General features: G+C 32.0%; 1 protein-coding gene across 1 annotated transcript in view; it reads right to left on the reverse strand.

Annotated features, from left to right (window-relative positions):
* The window catches only part of LOC130444711 (lachesin-like), a 493,082-nt gene that overhangs the window by 33,075 nt on the left and 434,669 nt on the right, over window positions 1–25,338 (reverse strand). Inside the window, exons 2-3 of the mRNA XM_056779987.1 lie at window positions 16,260–16,401; window positions 8,444–8,652 (exon numbers count right to left, since the gene is read on the reverse strand). Coding sequence (XP_056635965.1) covers window positions 8,444–8,652; window positions 16,260–16,401 — 351 coding nt within the window. The remainder of the gene's footprint in view (window positions 1–8,443; window positions 8,653–16,259; window positions 16,402–25,338) is intronic.

The raw sequence follows: 25,338 nt of genomic DNA on the forward strand, positions 1-25,338 counted from the left end.
CCATAGCAGCTAACTCAATTATGCCAACTATAAGTGCATTTATCATGGTTGCAATGAAAATTATCCTCTACTGATTTCGTAAGAATCCATAAAAACGAGTTGCTACAGCATCCTCGGATAGTACTTGCGCCAAAATAATGCCTTATGATTCAATTATGACTTGACTTTTGACGATGGAATATAATTCCTTCAATCCCTTCATTGCTTATCAATATTGTCTTGCTTATTCAAATATTATGTGATGGTTGTAGACGAATTTTTTCAAGTATGTTCGAACAAGTGAAAAGTCACTTTGACATATTGTAACGTTCATTATTACCTTCAAGTGGTTCACAGAATGAACGCGAACATGACACGCTCTAGACGTTCATAAATATAAAAGCCAGTTAACTTGATGAGAAACGGTGATATTGCACATGACTCCGCTCGTACGGGCTTTTGATATCGAAGTTAATCAACTCCCTACTTTTTACTCCCTGAATGTCATGAACATCAGAAATTTCCACTTTTCCAGTGTAGTTTGTACTTCCACATGGTAATTTGATAATTGTATATCGAATAACTTGAAAAATGACTTCTCTAAGAGAAAGGCTGATGTTCGTACTCATGAATGTCCACTTATAAAACAGTCGGATTGATAAAGAAATGTTATGACAATTGAAATTTGGCAGAACCTAGGGAATAATTTATTAGTGGATTTTCTCAATGAAAAAATGGAGACTAAGTTTCTGACAATAATATCTGAAATCATTTAGTAGAACCAACGGCGTTTTAGTTTCTAAGATACAATGTACTGGTTTTCTTATTGAATGATTCAATAAGTTCAAAAGTTGATCAAATAAACTCCAATTCATTCGCGTGTGTTTTGAAAGATTCCTTCGGATCTATTTCTATCATTCTATAGTCTATTTCAGAAATGTATAGAGCAATAAAATGGAGAATTCCGTCCAGTTCGGCTCAATTTCGGTGTCGGCCATAGGTGTAGGTCTTGAAATACTTAGGTAGTTAGATTACAGTTACGTTTTGCGTTTAACAGGTACCGTTTAACCTTCTATTAGTGCCTTTGCCCAATTCCAACCCTATTTCAGATTCGGCTTAACCATGCGCCGTAAGGGCAATAGTGCTGTTAAGCCGTGAATAGCGATGAAATGGCGACATTTACACCAACGAAAAGATGTTCCAATAATTCTCCACTATCAGTGAATGAAAAACTTATCATTTTAAATTGCATAAAATACGATTACCCGAAATTTACTGTACAAGAAACTGTCGACCGATGCGATGTTCCCGAATGACTGGAGTTGGAAAGTCCACCGTTTTTAAATTATTACGGGGGAGAAAGATACTAGGCCAAGTGGAACCTCCCAAGAAAAGTCCAGGCAGACCAGTAAAAGTCCTTGATGAAGACACCAAATTATAATTCGAAGTAAAGTTCACTCTTTTTATTTTAAAAAAGAAATACCCACTCTAGATAAGATTTTAATGGAGTTTGGCCAGAATGACAGTTTTCCGTTGATAACTAAAAAACTTTTATGGACTACTTTGGGAATTATGAATTTTGTCTGGGAAAAGCATAAGCGTAAAGCACTTTTACTGGAAAGCAATGAAATTGTTTGCTGGCGACCAAAATACTTATAAGTATAAAGCAGTACAGAACAGAGCAAAAGAAAATCTTTTATCTTTATGAGACGTAGATTAATAAAGGATATACAGTACCAAAAATGTGGCAAGACAAAAATATAACCAGTGCTCTCCAAGCTTTCATGGAAGGCCTGTGAACGGGTATTAAGCTGCCTTCAGGTAAAAAGTAATTTGTCTAATATCATAAGACTTAAACTAGTATCGACCCAGTTGGCTGATGGTGATTTGTAAAATGCCAAAGTTCTTCATTCTTGTTAAATGAGTATGACCAATATTAGGTCCGTTATTCATTTCTTCGAACATTACGATATTCGACATATTATTATTAACGACAAAGTAAATACGGTATTGTGGTATAAAACAAAATATATTTTAATAAAGAATAATTTCCAATCAATTATATATTTTCCGTTTTGCTCAATGACCTTTTATTCTGCAAAATTCGAAATAAATGGTAATCAGATATTGCCGGGTAAGGGCTGTATGGGGGATGTGGCATCACTTCCCAGCCAAGATCTAAAAGTCTCGCACGAGTTGCCAAAGATGTGTGAGACCTTGAGGCCTTTCCCATTTGAGAATTCTGTACGTTGTTCTTTGATTGCGCCACCCAGTTTCACTAATTGTTGACAGTAAACATTAGAATTGATCGTTTGGTTCCTTGGAAGTAGCTGAAAAAACACAACACCTTTGTAATTCTACCAAACTAACGGCTTGAGCTTTTTTTGTTATCTTTAAGTTCTCGATGTGGTTTGTTCTGGTTCATCGTGTTTGTTCCAAGATTCTTTCCGAACCATGTTACTATACAAGTCCCATTTATCATCACCAGTTATAATTCTTTTCAAGAAAGAGTCGGTTTCATTTCGTTTGAGATTCATATCGCAAATGTTGATTATTTGTGGTAAATGAATTTCTTTCATTTCATGAGGTACCCAAATATCAAGCTTCTTAACTAGTCCAAGACATTTTAAGTGTTTTCAAATTGTTGTATGCGACACGTGTAGCTTCTTCTCAACCTCTCGAACAGTTATAGGACGATCCTCTTCAATTATGACTTCGAATTGGTCAGAATCAACTTCAGTAGGGCGACCAGAACGTTGCTCATCTTTGAGGGACAAATCTCCGAAATAGAATTTTTTACACCAATTCCAACACATGAGCTCTGTTAGGAATCAGCACCATAAACTTCACATATTTCTATGTGAGCCGTAACAACTTTCTTTCCTTTATGGTAATGAAAAGTCCACTCCATTTGAAATTAACCCACAACTATTAGCTTGAATAAAAATCAGGCACTACTTGCTTCTAAAGTTATGTCAATGTGACCAGTATCAAACGGTTAACTACAGCATATATAAGTTATTCTCACTGAGCTTAATATTAACGAATTCAATTGACGAATCTTAGTTTCCAACTGAGAAAAATCAAGTGAATTTTTTCCATCTTTCTAATATACATTGTATTTTTAACGGCTGTTATTTGATATATTTCAACTGGATGTAATTCGTATTATCTATAGAACAATACACTAAATTACGAGTATATAAGTATTTCATTTTTATATTTTCCATTAGACAGGAAATACTGAATATACTCACGCACTATTTCTCCTTTTTCCAACAAACGGAAATCGATAAGGATGAAAGCTCACTTGAAATAAATTACATCTTTGAAAACTTTAACATAACACAGGAAATATGCTGTGCACAATTATTTTTAGTATTTATTATTAGTTGGAGAGAGAAAGTCTTTTTTGCATTATAACATAAATAAATCATCGTGAAAGTATATATAATAGCAATAACCGGTTCTGAACTACATGAACCCATTTTGTGACTATGGAAAAATGCAGCTTGAGTTCAAATGTGAAGCTTCAATGAAACCCCAACTTGAAAAGTAACTGTACAGTGACAAACTCAATTAGATTTATCGGCAACTGTTGACGGCTCACTCATAAATAGATTAAAATTGTTAGATGTTGATTTTGTACGAATATATCTAAAAACGGGGAGCGAGAAACAACCGACATCATGAAGTTGACGTAAAATTCTATTAGAGTTCCTCTAACTCATCAGAAATACGTATTTACTTTAGTAAACATTTTCATCATAGTATGCAAATTTCAGAACAAGTGGGTAATGCGAAAGCTCTAATAGGGTTTGCGTTGGAATGTATGCAAAATTAACGGCGTTACTTATGGAAGGGATTTGACGAATATCCTATTTCTTAAGATGCAATTCTAGTTTACCCGGCTTAAAATTTCCATGAACGTTTAACATAGGTAATCTGCAGCAAACACACTGCTTAAGCAATTTCCATGCGAGGTGTCAGACGAAATCCAAATTAATAATCTTGAGATTTCTGTGAAATCTGTAAAAGGAGCCCATCTTATTTTTCTATTCCAATGAAAGACACCCCTATATCTTAGCTTTACGTGATAGTACGACTACTTCATGTACGGCGATATTCGGAAATTCAGTCAAAAAAGTTTTTCACTAGGTGGAACAACGTATCACTCACAAAATTTTTGAACAGAGATTGTAGGAAATAAAGTTATAAGAACCATATCCTAGAACGGAACTCTCAATGGAGTACGATATTCCAGATTCTTACAAAAAAATTCGTGGCGTCATTGGACAATATATTCTAAATACTAATATTCCGAATAAGAGACATTTGATCCAATAATATGATTCGTCTCTCTCTTCATTTCACAAGACCAGTTAGTGAGTGTAGCTTAAAACAGATAGATCGTTGGAAAAAGACCACCAAAATTCTCTAAGATCACTTATTATAAGTATTAAAATGCATACATGAAGTGTTCATAAAATAACGTGATCTGCTAAAATTTATTTTCTGTTAGGCTCACAAATACAATGTTCATAATCTATTGAAATGCATATACAACTGTAAACACCGCATGATTCTAGTTTTATTTATTTTATAGTTGAGAAAATGACGGAAACATTTTTCAGATGGGAATAATAAGAAAAAAAAATAGATTATTAATCATATTTGACTATCATCCACGTTATAAACAGCTGATAGGGGATTGCGCATTTGCTGAAGATCTGAACAGAATAAAATAGAATGTAAATCGCGCTTCAAGCATAAAGCTTTAAATGGACAGTCGTGAAATAGTGCTCAGATAATAATTCTTTTAGCAACAATCCAGAAAAAAGGATGCAAAAACAAATACTTCAGGTACTTCCAGGGTACAGTGAAAATTATTACCAATGTATTTGCTAGAACAAAACCATGAGAGGGATCGACTTATTACCTACATGGACTTAACGTACATGTAATCTCTGAAATCCTTCAAATTCCTTGAACTAACAACAAAAGGTCTACGAAAGACAGTGTCGGAAGAGCAGCTGTTAGTCATAGTGTATACAAAGTGGCATAAAACATTTGTACCACATGCTTCGCTTATTTTGAATTCAAAAAGAAGTACCAAATGCACACCGCGTGGTGCTCTTGTTATTAGTAATGGTATGTGGGAAATCTAATACAGCTGGAGATTGGAAAGACGGAAATAAAGCGGTGGTTGCATTACATTATTACATCATAATCGAAATGTTAGCCTAGAATTCAGTCCAAATGTATAAGTTATGTTAAATAGTATGAAACACCCTTCTTTATCTAGCAAAAGATGAAGTTTTACGAAAATATCTAGGATAGTATTATTAAGGTGAGTAAGTCTAAAAGGATTGTTACTTTTGCCTCCTCAATGGTTTGTATAAGGAGAAAAGGTTAGATAGCTTAAAAATGTCAACTGATGTTTTAAGCTATCACATTTTATGGAATTATAAGTATATATATGAAGTTGATAAGATTTATTCTTGTGAAATTTGAGATAGTCATATATTATCGCAATTAACTATAGTGTACTCCTTGTTCTTCCCAATAGAAATCATTTAAAAAGTTTGGAAGATTGGAAGCGATGACATAAAATACTAGTCATACAAAAATTATACAGTTTGGAAATAGTGATTCAGAAACTAAATAATAACTACCGTATTCGACACACGGTAAAAGAGCGGATGCACATTATTGAAACCGCAAAAAAATGAAAGGAATTGTTTTAAGAGACTGCATTTATAAGGTTTATAATAGTGGTCAAATTTGGTAGTTCTAAAAAGTTAGGTATTTATTTATTGAGCAAATTTTATATCTATCAAATATAAATAGATCAGAATAAAAAAATCACATTAGACAAAAATTGCAGTATTCAGAGAGCAGACTTTTTTTTAAAAAAATTGAGCTATATGAGAAATTAATATCAATTTAATATTTCATTGCAAGATGAGGCACCTACATAGAAATTTCCAAATGGTATGAAAAAGGTCCCGTTCTTGAATAAACAACCTATTGTTAATTGTTAATATTGTTATTGTTAATCCTTATTCAGAAAACAGTAATTTCAGCACTTAGTAGTCGAATGTGGTTTGAAAATAGTTTAATTATTGAAGGAAATATTTGCATAATTTTCTATCAAACATTATTTGTAACAAACTTTTTACTTAGTTACTAAGTTAGATATAATTATTCACTGAGAATCCGCCTCACTGTTATCACTATAGAAAGTAGCTCTATAAGATCATCCACAATCCTATCTAGCTTGAATATTACATCTATCAAGACATATGCAACGCAATTATGCCAGTGAATGCTTGTCACATTCTCCAATGCTTGTATTAGAAGATTCTTACATATTTTAGTTTAAAAGTAGTATTTTTGGCTGTAACATTTGTTACTTGAGTCCAAATCAATTCATAGGGTTCCGTTAACAATGATATGGTAGCAGTACTATTTTATTACTTTTTTTTATCAGTAACATATGAATTAAATTTATCTTTATGATGCTTTATATATAAAATCAGATTGTTACCATTTTTGCTTATCTTACTTTTAACGCAGATGTCGTTGTAACCTACTTTTCTGCCCTACGGCTGTGGTAAGATGCATTTTACATTACAATTACAGCACCGTCTGGCAATTTTTTTGAAATTCATAAAACCAGTTTTCAAATACCAATCCATCAATATACCCATGATAATATCCAGTTTTTTTAATTTCAAAGATTAGCAATGCATCTCTAAATGTGGAAATATGCTCAGATCCTGCATGAAGGATTATTAAACGTTTGCCTTTTCCAGCACAATTCGAAAACTTCAATTCGTCAGGCTTCAAGGCAACTCCAAATGCCTACAACCACAATCCACAGGGTTCGTCATAAACATTTGCCTCTGTATGCCTATAATGTACAGCTGCGGCAGGCGCTATTACCAAAAGATCGACCAAAACCAAGATTTCTTGAAAAAAGTGTGTTTCAATGATGAGACCACGTTCCATGTGTCTGGTACAATCAACCGCCACAACGTACGAATTTGGGGTTCTGAAACCCCACATGCAGTAGCTTCAACGAGACATCCTAAAGATTAATGTGTGGTGTGGGCACAACAAAATCATTGGTACTTTCTTCTTCAAAGAAACCACAGTTACTGACTGCGTGTACATAGATATGCTTAATAAATTCTTCCTTGGAATAATTACAGTCAATTGTTTACTTCCAACAGGATGGTGCACCACTACACTGGTTGACAGCACTTCACACACTTCAACGAAACTTTATACAATCGATGGATTGGACGGGATGGCCCAACAACATGGCAACCAAGGTCTCCAGACATAACACCCCTCGACTTCTTCTTGTGGGGTTTTTTAAAGGACATTGTTTACCGGATACCAGTTAAGGACATTGATGACTTGAAACGCCGCATTACACAAGTTTTTAGTACAATCATAGGCGACATGTTACAGCATTGAGTTGTACTAAAAAAAACTTTCTTAGTTGCAGTAATACGCGCAATAGACAGAATATAAATATCTTGTTTATTTTCGAAGTTATGAATGTTTGAAGTTGTAAAGATATTTTTGGAACACCCTGTATATCAAACGGTTGGGATTAATTACACTTTGATGCGAATTTATTTAATATAACTGACGTAGAGAGAGATATTGCTTGAAAATTAATGTTTGTATACTGTTTTTCTAATGAAAATTATAAAAATGTTCAATAACAGAGTGACATAGTTACAGAAAAAATAGTGCCAGAGTTATGAAACTCGATGAATACTAGTCCTTTATACTAAAAAAAATGATAGTATGAATAAATATTGAGTTGAGTGGAATGGAAAATACAAAGATAATAGAAATGCAAACTTTTCAGTTGGGATCGAATCATGGAATTTAGATGATTAGCTGATATAAGAATGTACCTTCTTTGAATAACATAGATAATGACTTATTGATAAAGCATAATAAAAGAACAAATTTAAAAGTGAAATTTTATTGCGGTGTGTATAATCAAAATCAACAAAAAATTGCTTCGCCAACTCTATAATTTAGCAACGGCTACATTGAAATTTCCAAGCAATTAAATTGATTCCGGCTACCTCCACAAATGTTACAACTAAATAATGTCTTGCAAGCCATTTGGGGTAGCATACCGGAACAGTTTATTGGTAATAACAGAGAAGTTTATTGATAATAACAACAACATTTGAATGCTTTCATATGAAAAGTGTATATACATAGAGTTAGGACACGGAAATCAGTCGAAATAATTATTATAATCCAGTTAAAAGTTCTGAGTTCTATCTTGAGAAATTCGTATTTGTTCCAAAATCTGAGATCAACGATTAAACTCATGATAAATTTGCCGTTGAAACTAAATTACTACAGAAGAAATTAATGTTCTTACTTATTAGAGAAATAATCCGTTGAAGAATAAATAACTTACTTATTATTGTGAGATTAACTTTTATGTTTCTTGTTGGAGTCTGCTTGAAATCCACTCTGCAGTGATAAATACCTCCATCGCTGTCTTTAACAGTTTCGAGAGTCAATTTAGCTGGTTTATCTTGATAACGGAAGTAACCTCTGCCACCAAGAACACTTTCATCTGCCCAATGTTTGCCTTGTTCTAAAGATTTATCTCTGGAGTCGAACCTGAAATAAATATTCAATAAATTAATATAACGAAATTTGTAATAGGAATATGAAAGGAGATGACAGAACAAAAGCTGTCTATAGTATGTGAAAGATCATATATCATAATTGTTGGTTGGGTCAATCAATTATCCGAAATGTAATAGCGACAATTTTCTATTGGTAACTAATTTTGTGAGAAGATCCTTTTTCATTTTTCCATATTATTACATAGTTTCTTACGTCTTCTTATTCAGTACGTTGCATAGTTGTCAGTTTTCTGGTGAATTATTAAAATAACTTTCGTTCACAACAATTGAAAATATTTAATACAATTTGAAATGAAATTTTCTTTCTCTATGATGTAATTGAACCTCGGATCACTGGTACTTCTAAATTGATCTTTAAGACTGACTCAAAGTCTTATTCGACGCTTTAATCATTAACTAGCTGAAATTAAAGAATTGTCGTCAAACCTAAGAGTAACTATTTTGATAAAATTGTTCTGAGTGCTCGCAAGATGGTTTTGATGTTAGTCGTTTTAGATGATCTGCCACTGTTTCGGTCTAAGTAGCAGTCTATGTAACTGAATGGTCTAAGTATGAACTTGTTTAAATATGTTATCGTATAACAAATTTGAAAACCAAGAATATTTTTGAAATAATAAGAAAAGGAATTAGAGTTTCTGAAGCTATCGAAAAATCTCTTAGGTCAGAGTCTCAGAAAATTGAAAAATTAAAATATAGTGGCAACAATACAAATTTGAAGAAAAATTTTATATTATAGAAAATGATCACATGTGGTAGATCAGTCATGTCTTTTTAGCGCACTTGAAGTTCAACACATAGCTTGAAAAAAATAATAGTAAAGGAAAAGAAACAATTTTAAAATATATTAAACCTAGGCGTAAGAAAATACCTTTTCATGATAACAAGGTTACATATGCACCAAAGACGAAGAAGATAGTAGTATGAACTTCCATAGAGAGACATATTGGTCAACTATTCCGGTACTTATCAAATATGAAGAACTATGTTCTTGCTGCGATACTTGGGATCTCAGTATTCACAGCTGAACTAATAATTCCAAGAAAATGTGACTAGAGGTTTCGTCGCTTTTTTCATTGTTGTTGTTGTTGATACCACAAAAGGATTTAGGTGTTCTCCTACTTAATCAAGTCTGTCAGCTATTTCGTTCCCCTCTACTCCGGTGTTTCCCGGAATTTATTGCAGATTTCTTTTATTTTTCTTGCCTAGCTTGTTCAGCTTGCTCATACATACCCAAATTAGTGGGATAACGAACGGGATAATGATGTTTTATCAGCGATAATTCTTTTCTAGATTCACTGGACATATTTTTCAATTGCATATATTTCCGGTCGAAAAATGCTTGATGTGTTGCACAGGCTTCTATCAAAGCTTGATTTTTTGATATCTCAAAAATGGTTTTCACTTCTTAATTTCTTCTCTTATCATTATCTGCCATGCTTTCTAATACCATATAGAGAGGTGGAAGATTTAGAATCACTTCTAGTGAAGCTGTTGGCGTTACAAACATGCAAGCCAGTCTTTGTACCTTTTTAGAGATAATTACTCGTGATGTCTAGACTAGTTTTAGTATCCCCGTATGTGATGAGTTGTCTCACTTATGAAGAACTAACTTCTCACCATTAATTACTTTAAAATACGCCTGCCATAATTAAATACATGTGAGTTCGTTTTGTGTAGCATTCATCCAGTTTTGATTGGATACTCCTCTTGGGAGTATTCTTAAAAGATATCATTTAAACATCTGTTTAGAAATAACACCTTTTGAATTTTCCGATTTTCTTTAATCCTGGTAATTATATAGATCAGAGAAATAATGTTTTTTATTGATGTTTGTGCCCGGAGAATATATAAACAGACTAATTATGGTTGAATGATTTCAATTAGTGAAGTTTGCCAATGTTTAGGGTTATTTATTCTGAAAATATATCTAAAAATATTTGGCTTTGAATTGTTTTCATAATGTATTCCAATTCTTTCATCAAACTCCTACAAATTCATCTTTATAATATTAAAAATAATAGGAGCATTTAGCAAAATTGTTGTGTAGAAATTTTATAATGAATTTGAAGAAATGTATTATTAGTATCAACCCAAATATCACAATTTATACCAATCCGCTCCAAAATAAATCACCAAAGTTGGACTTTTAATCATTTGCTACACCTATTTCAACGATAAATTAATGCCAATTAGTATTCATAGGACTGATAATGACATTAACGCTATGTACTAATAGAATTGGACGTACGGCGAACTGTAAATATTATATTTCTGCTCTAGTACAATTGACATATATTATTGATATTTGCGAATTGGAATTTTTCAAAATGGATTGTGTTAACGAAATGAGTTGCGATAATCAGGGAAAATATCATCATATTCAAATTTCATGTTTTCATTTGCAGCTGAAATCGGCATATCGAGCTATAAATCGAATTTCACGCCACGTTTTGATACGAAAGAAGTTATGATGGTCCAATAAAATGATGCTATTGAATATATCCTCATAATTATGATTATATAACTCATGCTTGAATAAACCAATGAAATCCGTGAATATCACATAGTTACCAAGTATTGACACGTGAATGTATACGCTTCTCGATTTTGTATAATCATTTTTTGTTTAGCCTCTGAAAATGTGAATATTTCCATATTGAAAAAAAGAAGCATATTTAGAACAAAATTTCCTAAAATCTCTTGCCATGTTTACCAATATTAAGTTATCAAGTGAGTATTCACAAAAAAAATTTCCTTATACCATCTTATTGCAAAGTTTTCATTATTTATTTACACTCTTTCTATTCGTGGGGTGAATTTACAAACACGGTCTCTTACACTTAACTAACTTATGATAATTAACTTTTCACTAACAGTTAACTAACTTATATAATTTATTCAAATTCTTTGGTTCCTTTTCTATTTCGTTCTGTGTACTATGACTATATAATAGAAACTAACCAACTGAGCTACAAAAACTCGTTTATATATTCAAAAATAAGTTCTAAGAAATTCTAGAAACAAAACAAATAAGGGTTGGGTTCACGGCTATTATCACGGACTTCTTCATAACATTATTAACCGTTTCAGTGCAGCCGACTTGGGTAAATCATTACTATACAAAGTGTGCTGGAAACTTACAGCAAAGTATCTTTTTTTAGAGACTATTAAAGCGCAAGTCCATCACTTATTTATACTAGAAAAGTCTTCTCAATCACTCCTTCTAATCTTGGCATGGAATGAATTAAAATTCCGATAAATATTTTCATTTAAATTAAGGTCTAAAAATACAGCAATATTTGGAAGGTTTGGAAGTATATAGACTTAAACGGAAACTATGTAGAAGATAAAAATTATTATGGAAACAAATGTCATGTTTCTTCGTTTGGTGAATATGTTACACAAATTGATGACGCAAATTGGTTACTTTGACACTAAAGAAAAAATATTCCCTTTAACTTGTATTCTAAATATTTTGCATGTAATTGAAATGATGTTTTTTGATCGATGTAACGACGCGACATCAAATAGTGTCTCGTCAGGCCCGATAATTGTGTTTACAACAGACACAAATTCATTTATACATGTCACTCTAGCTCTATAGTAATGCTAGAAAATTGTATGAATAATAGTTCGTTATGAAATTATTCAGAATAAATTCACGACATATAATTATAAAATAATTGCGTGGAGACACTTTCCACCTTAATATCAGTTCCCTTTGTCTAAGAGAGAAATTGACTTGAAAGTGCTCGTAAATATGAAGATTGTCCCAGAAGTAACTGGTTTGACCTAGAGAGTGGTCCTTCGTTATTGACAGTAACATATTGGGTAGCAGACTTTAAACAAGGCCGTATGACCTGCGAAGCCCAGCATCGATTAAATGAGGTGACGACTCCAGGGATGTTGAAGAAAATCCACAAAGCGATATTGGATGATGGTCAACTGAGAGTGCGCGACCTTGCTGACATTTCAAAAAGTGCGGTACATCGCATATTAATCGAGAATTTGGACATGAGAAAGCTGTACACAAGATGGATGCCGCGTTTGCTCACAACGGAAAAAAAACATCATCGTGAAGAAGTATCCAACGAATATTTGGTAATGTTTCACAAAAATGAAGCCAAATATTTGCACCGTTTCATAACAATGGATGAAACGTAGGTCCATCACTTCACATACGATGCAGAAGGATAATCAAAACAATGGACAGAAAAGGGAGTACCAGCTCCAAAAAAGGCAAAACCGTTCCATCTGCAGGCAAGATCATGACGTCGGTTTTTTGGGATGCGCTTGAAAAAGAAAAAAAATCATAACAACATTTTAGCGACGAAATCGAGAAATAAAAGCTGCATTTGGCAAAGAAAATAGTGTTGTTTCATCCAGACAATGCACCAGCTCGCACATTCGTTATTGCGAAATAATGAATGCACCCTGTTCGTCAGATTTAGCCCTCTCAGACTAATTTCTATTCCCATACTTGAAAAAATGGTTCGGTGGCCAATCATGAAGAGGTAATGTTGGCAGTTGATGGCTATTTTGAAAGCCTTGACAATTTTTATTATAAAAAAGGTATCGATCTTATTAAAAATCGCTGAGAAAAATACATGTAGCTAAAAGGAGCTTGAATTTAAAAATAAACATAGTTTTTTTCCAAATTTTTTTGTTTTCTTTGTTAGGCTAGGTACTTCTGGGATCATCCTCGTACATATGACAAAATGTGGGAAGTAATTGTATGTGTCTAATTTTTATGGGTCGTTTATCAGCCTCTCTCGAAGATATATGGTGTACAATAATCACTTTGTTCATTAAATAATCATAAAAAGAGAAGGTTTTGATATTCAAAGTATGGCGCATTATATATTATATGATTTTGACCCTATCTAAAGTTCAGCAACCTCTACGAGACCTTGAAAACTATTCTTTCAGCTCAAATGCAGAGAATTGTAGCACTGCATTTCCAACATTTATGTGGATTCAAATATTTCCCACGCACAACTTTGACATAGATCTGAATAAATAGTAATCTGATGGTGCAAGTTCCGGACTAAATGCTGGATGTAGTACCACAAAGTTCTTCAATTTTATTCCTCAGTATGTAGTTGATAATTGTCTTGTTGGGAGGAAACCCGCTTTAGGTCAACTAAACCCATATATTTCTCTGATGAAACCTCATACTTTTGCATCAGCTCTTCACTATATACCTAACGGATTCTGGTAATTGTCCTTTGTCTATTCACACATACTTTTGAGATCAATACGAAGAAGAAAATTGAATAAAAGTCAGGCAGGGTGAAAGGTCGGCTGGGAGAATAACCATATTAAAAAAATGAAACAGGTGAGTTTTCACTTAATTCTTATCCGATATCTAGACAAAGTGAAACTAAAGAGGATTTGATGATCTATCTCAGACGTATAATACCCAGAATAATAAAATTATTGAATATTAGAGTTCTCCGGTTATCACAGGCAATCACGAACTGATATGTCGTGGTTGACAAAGAAAACAAAAGTGTCCAAAGAGTGAAAGAATGTATTTTGGTAGATATTACAGTAAAATGTTCAACAAAAAGGAAACCAATTAGATTTGGATTTGAGTTATGGTCGTTAAATACAAGTGATTAAATTTATTCCTTATAGAGCAGCAGTATTTAGAAAAGTGAAACAAGTTTTCGTTTTGAGACCCAGATTGTGTTAAAGTTGTTAACAGTTCTCGACGATATGAAAAATCATGGAGTATTATTCCATAACTTTTTCTTCAGAGAATATGAAACTCAACATACTTCTTTATATTCAACAATTATTTATATAATTATATATGAAAAATGGGGTTAGTACTTATCATTCTATAGAGCCTATAAAATCAGCTAAAGTATAATATTAATAAATAAATTAAAAATAATTCTTATTGGAAGGAGTGGATTTGCAAGATAATGGTGTAACTAATTAACTGGATTGTTATGAAGAAAAAAAAAGGGTGTAGTCTTCATATACAAATACAATGAGTGATATCTTAGGAAATGGAAATTATATAACATATGAATTATATAATATTGTGCACAATATAAAATCTCTCAATTTAATTTTAAATCAAACGAAAATGAATTCTTTCAGAGCCTCGGCGTCTTTTTCTATGACTGACCAACATTTGTCAGGACATAAGCTACAAAAAAATTTGTACGTTATGTCACAGCCAAATGTGTTTTATCCCTGGTATGCGGGGACAAAAGTGCCTATTCGCTCCCGGTATCGTAGCAACGACTTGTTTACTCAAAGGTTGATGACAGTTTGCTTTGCATGATATTTATTATTTATTATCCCATGAAAATACAGAAATGAAATTAAAAAAAAATAATTTAGGCGATTTTCCAGTGCTAGTGAATTAGAATACGTCAAGGACGAACTTTTCAGCCCGGCGAGAGAAAAGATAGTAGAACTTGCTACATAAAAACGGCTCGAAACGGTTCCCAATATCAGCGCCTGAAAGTTGTAAGTAAAACCCCAGTACATCATTAAATGACTACTCCGCCGGTGTAAAACGTTTGTGTATGAAAATACCAGCTGGTTTTTTACGTTGTAAAACTTGCGAGAAAAATTGAAACAGTTTCCACGTAAAAATTGTTTAGAGATGTTCTTAAGGTCTCAACTTACAGCGGTAAAGCAGTGGCAGAGTTTTAGTCGTAAAAAAAACCGTTGGAGAGACGATTAAAAAGTGTCGAAAAACAACCCGAAAAATCGATACGGTTCCAGCGCCCAACTTCTTTACCAACATTCTTCAGCACTTAACTAAGAGCTGTGCGACAATGAACCCTCGGCAGAGATTATATAGTCGGAAAATATCAACAACAGTTTTTTGTACGACTAAACCTCTGCCACTGCTTTACCGTTGTTAGTTGAGACCTTAAGAACATTTCTAAACAATTTTTACGTGGAAACCGTTTCGATTTTTATCGCAAGTCTTACAACATGGAAAACCGGCTGGCATTTTCATACGCAAACGTTTCACACCTGCAGAGTAGTCATTTAATGATGTACTAGGGTTTTACTTACAACTTTCAGGTTCTGATCTTGGGAACCGTTTCGAGCCGTTTTTATGTAGACTTGGACTATAGTAATAGGAGTACTGCAAAAATAGTAGCGGTTAGGTCTATGCGATTGCACGGAATTCACAGTTGTATATTTCATATAAGATATTAACAATGAGTTTTTTTTTTAATTACAAATATCCGAATGTGACGGTACACTGTTTTGATAAATGATCATCATAGCATCGATATTGAGGCTTCAGAGGTTCAGCCAGACCATCTGTTTAACGTAAAACACGTGATAAAGCTATAGACAGTCGAGTAATTTCAGAAAAGTTATTTTCATTGATTGACACAGGAGATTCCTCGAGACGATCGACTTCCATAAGCTGTAATTTTTCGAAACTTTCGAACTTCAATTGTAATTGTAAATAATATTCTAGTCTCGTCACTTTAAATTTGTCTATAGAAATTTTAGTGGACAAAGTAAATACATTGAATAAGATCACAATATATTATGAATCAACAATAATATAATAGATAGAATACTTACGAATAGATGGGGGTTTTTCGATTCTCTCCGTCTTTGAACCAGATTACTATATGCATCTTATCACCAGGTATGGAAGGCTCTATGTCACAAGGTAATTTAGCCACTCCTCCTTGAACTGCCTCCACATCGAATGAAGATGTCACTGAAAAGAGTAAATGCATTTTAGAAAAAAGTCAGTGAGTACTGTCAAGTATTCTCAACTATACGGGATTAAATGGATAAATTTTCCAGCTCTGAAACGCTATGGTGGATTGCAATTCAGCGGATCTACTGAAGGTTATGTGTACGATTCGATCAGTAAGAAAATAGAAGTCTCTAAAGCATTACTTTATTGCCAAAACTATAGTTACTTCATCATAAACTTAAATTAAAAAAATTAATACTAACTGCGTTTTTCTGTGGTAGTGGGCATAATATCGTATACAACACGTGTTGAAATTCGATTTTACACTCTTTTGCTTATTCTGCGAACTCGTGTGAAATCTTCCATTTTCAACATTTATTATACAATACACTAATTAAAAATTATTTTGGTTTAATAGATTGGGTTTTGTTCCTGGTTTTGATAACGTTGGTTTTTTCAACAGGATTGTTCAGACCGTTTGTTTAGTGATATATCTTGTCAGGTTACAAAGTCTAGAAAAGAAAATATATCGTAGTCAAGCCTAGCAGTAAGAAACAAAGAGCGAGAAGTGAAATATATTTTTTATTTCCTCAAGTTTCGGCTCTCACTTTCCCAAACTCTTCATATATCAACTTTAGTATTTTCTCTAAAAATTATTTTATAAGCGTCCCATTCTCAAATACGATTCCTCTCATTACCAAGTATCGGATTTAGTAGTGGTTGTTAGACTAGTTAGACGATTTATATTGTGAAAGTTTAGAGGCGAAAAAGCTATAGTAGACGTAACTAGTGCATCTCCACTTGGCACCGAGACTTGAGTGGTTTCTCTATGATTCGTTAAAATTTACAAGCATCGCATTTCAAAAAGGATCGGTACATTCTAAAACTATTCAAAAGTGATAAGAAAACTACTTACTAGTAGTAAACTATACATTTTTAAGTTATACTATGAGATAAAAGTTCGATTTATCTATATTGTTCATTCAAATTTTCAAACGGTTCTTTTTTATTATTCTAACACCGTCTTGGCGCTTTGTTCTGTTTTATTTACCCATCAGAAACTATTCTCTTAAAGTGTTCACAGGTCTTTTATGAATACTGAGAAGGGAATTTCACAAAATGGTCGAAACTTTATAACAAACTCTATCAACGAGAGCTCATTTCCGAGTATCTTCTAAACAGAAACACTTTGACACAATAGGCAGGACAACAATTATGAAACTTTTCTCATTTAGCAATTATTTCTTATCAATCTGTGACCCTGTATACAGTTAAGCACGTGAATTCTATTGTGAATAACAACTGTCTCTATTCTGGATATCTTTAATTAAAACTGGTAGGTATGTTACACTCCCTAAGCTACACTCACAGCTCCAAAGAGAAAGTATTACTTCATCTTTACACTTGCAATCACTCCAGTGTAGTGCATTTATTGAATTTGCGGGGATCATATATTTTCCAAAAGCATTTATTTATGTGTTTAGAAGAATCTAGTTATAGAAATTCTATAGAATTTCAATTGTTTGTAGAACTAACAACTCTATTTGTACATTAACAACTATTCTAAAACAAAAATCTGTTTACTATGGTGGATCTACACCAAACAAACACTTTTCATAAACAGTTTTCTACCGGAAAATAAAAATAAAAACAAGCATTGTTTTTTTTTTTAAATAGTTCTGTTTTTTTTACAGACTGTTTAAAATGAACAGACTAATTATGTTTTGCTGTTTGTCCTGTTTTTATTGGAAATATTTCCGACGACAATTTTGTTATTAGCTGTGAGTTTTTTTACACGGTATTTTCAAAAGCAGAGAAAAACGAATATATTGAGTTAGTTCTTTATTTAAAAGGAGAAATAAAAGTTGATTACACTACTGAACAATTATTAACTGATTTAAGAACTGACGACGTTGGGTTAAATTGAGAGTCAACTTCGTCAGTGGCATCATTTCCTTGTATAGATCTTGCTTTTTGAACATCTTTTCATAATCACTATTTTCAAAGTCCCGAAAATTATTTTGTTTATGATGTAGTTGATTGAACTATATAGTAGATCTTTCTTCCACTGCTTCTTGCTTTCGCGGTTCTAGAAAATCGAAAAATAATCCCATTTTGAAGAATTTTTATTGAAATCTTCGTTTTTACGGCGGATTTATTGAAAAAAATATGTGAAATATCTCACCTGGAGATTTCATATTGTTTTATGAGATTAAATGTGATCATAAACGCATTTCTTCGCATAAAACTTTTTTACAAAGCATCAAACGCAGTTCATATAAAAATGTTTGTTTATTCATTTCTAATCTCTAATAGTCAACTTTAGTAAGATATATTTTTTTAATGATTGATGATTTCAAAGTTTCAAACTTTTAATATTGTACCCTTGATTACAATAAATGATTTTAAGAATGATTTTGTTCATAAATATTTAATGATTACTTAGTAAAAAAGATACAAACGGTTATATGTGAGAAAAGGTCGATTTTAAGAGAAATTGTTTTTATTTTTAATCATAAAAACATTATAAATCAACATTTTTGTATAATTTTTTTCCCATATTTTCGTTTTTTTATGTAAGTTGTGATAAAAAATTTGATTATTTGGAAAAAAAATTATTAATAACTGTATGTGAATGAGTGCATTTTCATGAACATTCAAATGCCTGAAACCAATGAAAGTTTTAATTATTTAATTCCCACATTTTTTCGTAAATCCGCCGTAAACACGAAAATTTTTGAAAAAATTAATCGAAATCAGATGATTTTTCTATTTTCTACATCCAAATGACGAGGGGACCACGAGTAAAACATTACCGAATTAAATTAAACAACTATATAAAGTTTTTATTAAAATAAAAATTGATTAACTATGTCGAAGACAACAAACAAACGCGTGTATACCAGATAAACAAAAATGAAAATCATACCTTGTTTCTCCTTTTAAACTTTTTTTAATCAACGGCTCGAGATGGTAAAATGTTTTTAAAAACAAAATTAGTCCAAGAACTATTCACTTTTTTAAGTAACATTGGTATTTTTGTTCAGAAAAACAGTTTTGTTCGTGTTTCTTGTTTTGTTTGGTGTAAGCCATCCATTATGTAAGCCTACTCGAAGTGTTAACTATACTACAAGTACAATCCCCACATAAAATACTGTTGATAGTCGTGTATTGTTTTATACGCGAGTAATGGCCATTACTCGATAATTGAATGATACAGTATCATTAAGTTGATACGTGTAAAGTAAACTCGGTATAAAACTGAAGAGTTTCTTGATTTGATTTGCCTTAATGTATTATATCATACACATTTTTGGAAGAAATGGTATTGACAACATGAAAAGTTGTTGTATTTCAAAGTTTCGCTAATTCTATTATTGAGAATCATCAAATAGATAGTTATTTATGTGACAAGTGTGTAAAGTAAACTTTTTTCGATGAATGTGAATATTATCATCTATTCACATAAGTTGAAAAAAGGTCCTTGCATACGAACTGCATACAATATTCTCCTACTAGAGGAAATTTTATCAAAATACAAAAAAATAATCGTAACTGTCTTAATGCATTAGTGCCTAAAGTACGTTCCTTAACGCACTAGTCTGTGAAGTAAATTTAATTTTTCGATAGAGGAAACTATAACACTTTTATTCATTTTTCATAACAGATATTATATGTTTATTAATTTTTTGAAAATTTTAATCAAGATTGGAACAAAGTAACAAAACATCAGTCGAATTCAATCATTAACAAAACTAATAATAAAGGTGCACTTCATGCAGTTATTAAATTTGGCAACTTTTCTCTTCAGCTTACATAGATGTCGCCTAAGAATAATTATTACTACATAAGTAGAAAAGTATAAAGTTGAATGAATGCGACTTGAACCTATAGTCCGAGAGCCGGCTGTATAAAAGTCCTATGGATCAGATACATCAATCATTTTTGGGGTATGAACAATAAAACCATAGGTCTAGAGGTCGACACCCCTAAAGTTGCTTGATTTTGCCGGTATGCAAAATTACGAGGTCACATCCGGTTTTTATTTTAGGTGTAATTGTAATTTATGAAATACATCAAGAAAATTCATGTCAAACGAAAGTTTTTGATGAGTAGAATAGAAATGTCAAGGGTCGACAAGCTCTATTTATTCGCTCTTCTGAGTCGACCTCCGTTAAAAATTATTTTTTTTAAATTTATCTTAAGCCATCGAATACATGGATTTGCTTACGATTTTCTGAAACTAGAACCTCTTCAATGACTGAAAAAAATTGGTCGACACCTTTTATTTGCCCGGATCTAACTGTCGACTTAGTTTGAGGAATTAAAGAGCCCATGCTTATACATTTCATCTCTATGTATGTTTAATTATTTAATTATCTGTATATCTTTTTCAAATACATTAATAACTTTTTTTTTCATCAATTGTTGAAAATCTCATTTCCTTGAAATACTTACTGTACATTTCTCCATTCTTTACCACATAAATTGTGAGTTTTGGTGTTCATTAATTCCTGTGAGATGGAACGAAAGAAATTAAAGTCTTAGATAGTGGAGTTAACACATGAATGAGTTTTATTACATACAAAAATGATATACAATGATTAACTATTAATTTTATATATGACTATCATCATTAAAATCTACATCATTATTTACATCATCGCTATAATTCGGAATATTAACATTATCGTCATTGTTGTCTACAATGCTATTTCTATCATTATTGAAGTCGTCAGTATTATCGTTATTACAGAATTCATTGCTACTATCAGTTAAAATGATTTCTTCTATTTGAAGTGGTGTAGGGCTACCATTAAACATATTCGGCGTTATGGTAATATTATCATGATCATATATCCAACCACAATCTTCGTAATTCATTACAATACATTGTTTATACAAAGAATTTTGCCACATCGCATTAACATAAATTGTTCTAAGAATTTTTTGTTTTAACGATTCCCAGCAAGGTAGCATTAGGCTGGAATCATAATTCCTTACTTCATGCAAAAACGCCTCTTGAGTAGAAACAGCAGAAAAATTATTTTGAAAAATGATTAATCGTGATAAATTAACATCCGTGCAATTTTTTATACCATAAATTTCGCATGTATACTTTTGAATTGTTTCCTTCATCTCCTTATCTTCGATCTTACCAAGATTATTAAGTAAAGCAAACATTTCTTGATATTTTACATTATTCATTAAAATCTGGAATGGTCTTGTATAAGCATAGGCTCTTTAATTCTTCAATCTAAGTCGACAGTTAGATCCGGGCAAATAAAATGTGTCGACTAATTTTTTTCAGTCATTGAAGAGGTTCTAGTTTCAGAAAATCGTGAGCAAATCCATGTATTCGATGGCTTAAGATTAATTTAAAAAAAAAATTATTTTTAACGGAAGGCGACTCAGAGTAGCGAATAAATACAGCTTGTCGACCCTTGACATTTCTATTCTACTCATCAAAAACTTTCGTTTGACATGAATTTTCTTGATGTATTTCATAAATTACAATTACACCTAAAATAAAAACCGGAAGTGACGTCAAAATTTTGCATGCGGGCAAAATCAAGCAACTTCAGGGGTGTCGACCTCTAGACGTATGGTTTTATTGTTCATACCCCAAAAATGATACATGTAAATGATCCATAGGACTTTTATACAGCCGGCTGTCCGACTACTAGGACCTTCCGCTTATGAGTCTCGTACTCTAGCCATTATGCTACGCATACATTAATTTGAGCTTTCTTTACGCGCTACTGCTTGAAGTATGTTTTGTGCACTCAAAAGTGTGTCTAAAGTATGTACTTTAGGTACGATAGTAGAAAAAATATTTTCATGTTCAGTACTCTGACGCTTCGCTAGACAACTGTTAAATCTTATAATAACTAATATATTGTAAATTTTTCATTATAGTGTCAAAGATAATTTCGTTATGACAATTTGTTCCCGTTCATTTTTTTGTTTGGAAATTATCAGCAATCTTGAATTTAATAAGAAATATTATCTTATGACAAGAATGCCACAGAACTAAATATATTTGTTCTTTGAATAATTATTGGATAACAATTTAAATGATTTATCATTACGTGAACTGCACACTACATTGATATTATCAGAAATTCTATTATCTAATAAAATCAATGTTAAGATTCATAACCGCACATAGGAGGATGTTGTATGAGATATAGCTGGTCAGAAAAATATATATATAATGTCTCAGGCTAGTAAAGAAGATCATATACTTAGATTATTTTTTAACAGCTTGAGTCAAATTCATTGAATAAAATTGAGTGTGAATGTCACAACTTGTAAAAATACGTATGTAAATATTCCAAACGTTGCGGCTTACACTTTTAAGCTATTATCAAAAGTAAAGGAGTCCTTCACGGAACTAGATCACTTCCTAAATTAGTGAATAATTAATAACCAATCTATCCCCTGTTTCCTCTCGATAATGGCTTCTAAGGGGAAGTTATTTATTTTATTTACTTCCGCTATCAAATGTGACACTTTAAGTCACTCCTTGACATTAGGAAACGCCACATTTTTCATAACCTTCATTTATGGAAAGGAGTTATGTAAAAACTTTACATAACTGTTTCAAGTTTCAAAGAATAATTTATTGGTTACTGTAAAAACTGATAACTATTTCATAATTTGAACTTATTTAAAGTAAGTCCGTTTTCTGGGTGAATATTTTCCTGAACTTCTTGTCTAATTTTAATTTCATTTGAAGCTGTGATATCATCAATCACACATAGCCTTCAGCTACTCTGTTAGATTTCCAACCTCCGTGTTGCTTTATTTTCAGAATGTCTGCTCCTGAGTCTGCTAGGAGAGACGCTAACGAGCGTCTGAAACAATGTAACCTTTAATATTAAGTAGACCCAGGTACTGTTTATTTTGCTTTCTGGAATTGTAATTTTAAAAAAGGTGTGATCATCAAATACGTCTCCTTCTCGTAAGAACGTTAGTTCAGTCTTTTTGCAGGCTCCCACAAAAATAAATTATAAAGATATCGTTAATTACATCGTACTTTTGCAATTTCTGCTTTAGACCCTACATTCTCCTTGGTCATAGTCTCCGATTTTTTTGCATGGTATCCTGCTAACCTTCTCTTCAGCCGAGCCAAAAGCATAGTGTACTTCTTGATATCAACATTTTTGCGCACCGTGAGCTCAGATCTCAACATTGATTTTGTAGTCCACAAAGTCGACGCTTTTAATGTTTTTAAATTTTCAAAATAATTCAGTAGTACCGTTTCATTGATGTTCTTCATATTTTACAAATCGTATTCTTTTACAAATTTTTGGTAGGCCAGGGCGTATCTACTTTTTTTCAGGTATTATACTACCCATTGCATCATTTGCAGACACTCCCACTTCAAATGGAATGTCTGATTCGCTATCTGAAGCTATTTTTAGTAATTACTTCTGGCACCATTTGATTCCACATTATATTTTCATTGTAATTGAAGATTCTATTAAATATTATAAAAGCGAAGAATAGATAAAATGTAATTTGCGCTGGCGCTAGTTTGGGGAAATATTACACTTGTTGAACAATTACGCTGTTTTCATAACTTGTTACGTAAATAACTATTATATCCAACTCAAATATCACAAATTATTATTGTGTCGACATTGACTGTTGTCGCCGCCGCTTAAATTTCAAATGATTGTTAATACAGTTGCAAAACCTTCCATTCTGAGCTGTTTAGCAAAATATATATTCAGTTTTAAGTATAAAATATTATCTCATGGGATGAACAAAATTTGTAGTATATTCTCAATGTTGTCAGATGGTCTATTCCAAGATTAAAATTTTTAGTAGGGAAGGAAAATTAAATAACTCCGTTAAAATTAGTTTTATTTCTCTTTATTATTATTATATGTAGATTAAAGAAATTAAATGCGCCTTTTACATTATCATAAAATATATTGATGGTTTTGTATTATTGAATAAAATAATTGGGATCACAGTGTCAACAAAATTACTGTTCAAGAAATCAATTTTTCGTCTAAGCCAAAATATAGGGTGATAAGTACACAATCAAATATAACTTAATGAGTCATTCTGTATTAAAATTATCAGTCTGTTATTGACGTCTGCAGACGCATCTATTTCAAGTGTCTGGAAAGGATCTATACCTTTAGTGTTGCATACGTGTGAACGAAAAAAATCAGGACTTTTTTTATTATTATTCATCAGAAAACTCTAATTTATCTACTACTCCAGAATATTTGAATTAACAGCAATAAGTAGCAGCATTTTTGATAGTCATATACAAATCCCCATTGATTTCTATTATTGTTCCTTGTGAATTTTTTTAGTAGTCAGAAGAAAATTAATTAAATTTAGGGGGAGAGATATATTTAATTGAAATTAATCACAAGCATAAAACATATGTATACATATATAAAGAGTGAAATATATAAGGCTTAATGTCAAGCATCAAATCTATCTGTGCAAGAAATATTTAATATTTTCATGAAAATGGCAGTGCTTATTTTTATTCATTATTTTGGGTTAAGTGAACTCTTTCAATCGAAATGGAATAATAAAAACAATACATATTTTGAATTTAAGAGAGTGTTTTGAATTTGAAAATGATTTAATGAGTTTAACTATTCCAAATTCAAATCAAAATGGAGACATTGCATATTCACTCACACACAAACAAACAAACAACAAAGTAAAGTGAAGAAAATAAAGTAGAAACATACTGTAAACTAAAATATGTCGTACAGATTTTTCAGGAAGGATTCTTCCACGTTTACTTTCAGTCTCTGAAGACTATAACTTGGTTATCAAAACGAGCGACAGACAGAGTAATTGTAAATGTTATTGCAGTGGTATTGTCAACAATGTTTTCAGTACCTTTTTAGTTTCATAAAATTATCTTTATTATGGAAGATTCTAACTTTTGATAAATATTTAACAAAATTT

This window comes from Diorhabda sublineata, chromosome 5 (assembly GCF_026230105.1).
Source record: "Diorhabda sublineata isolate icDioSubl1.1 chromosome 5, icDioSubl1.1, whole genome shotgun sequence".
NCBI classification, from domain to species: Eukaryota; Metazoa; Arthropoda; class Insecta; order Coleoptera; family Chrysomelidae; genus Diorhabda; species Diorhabda sublineata.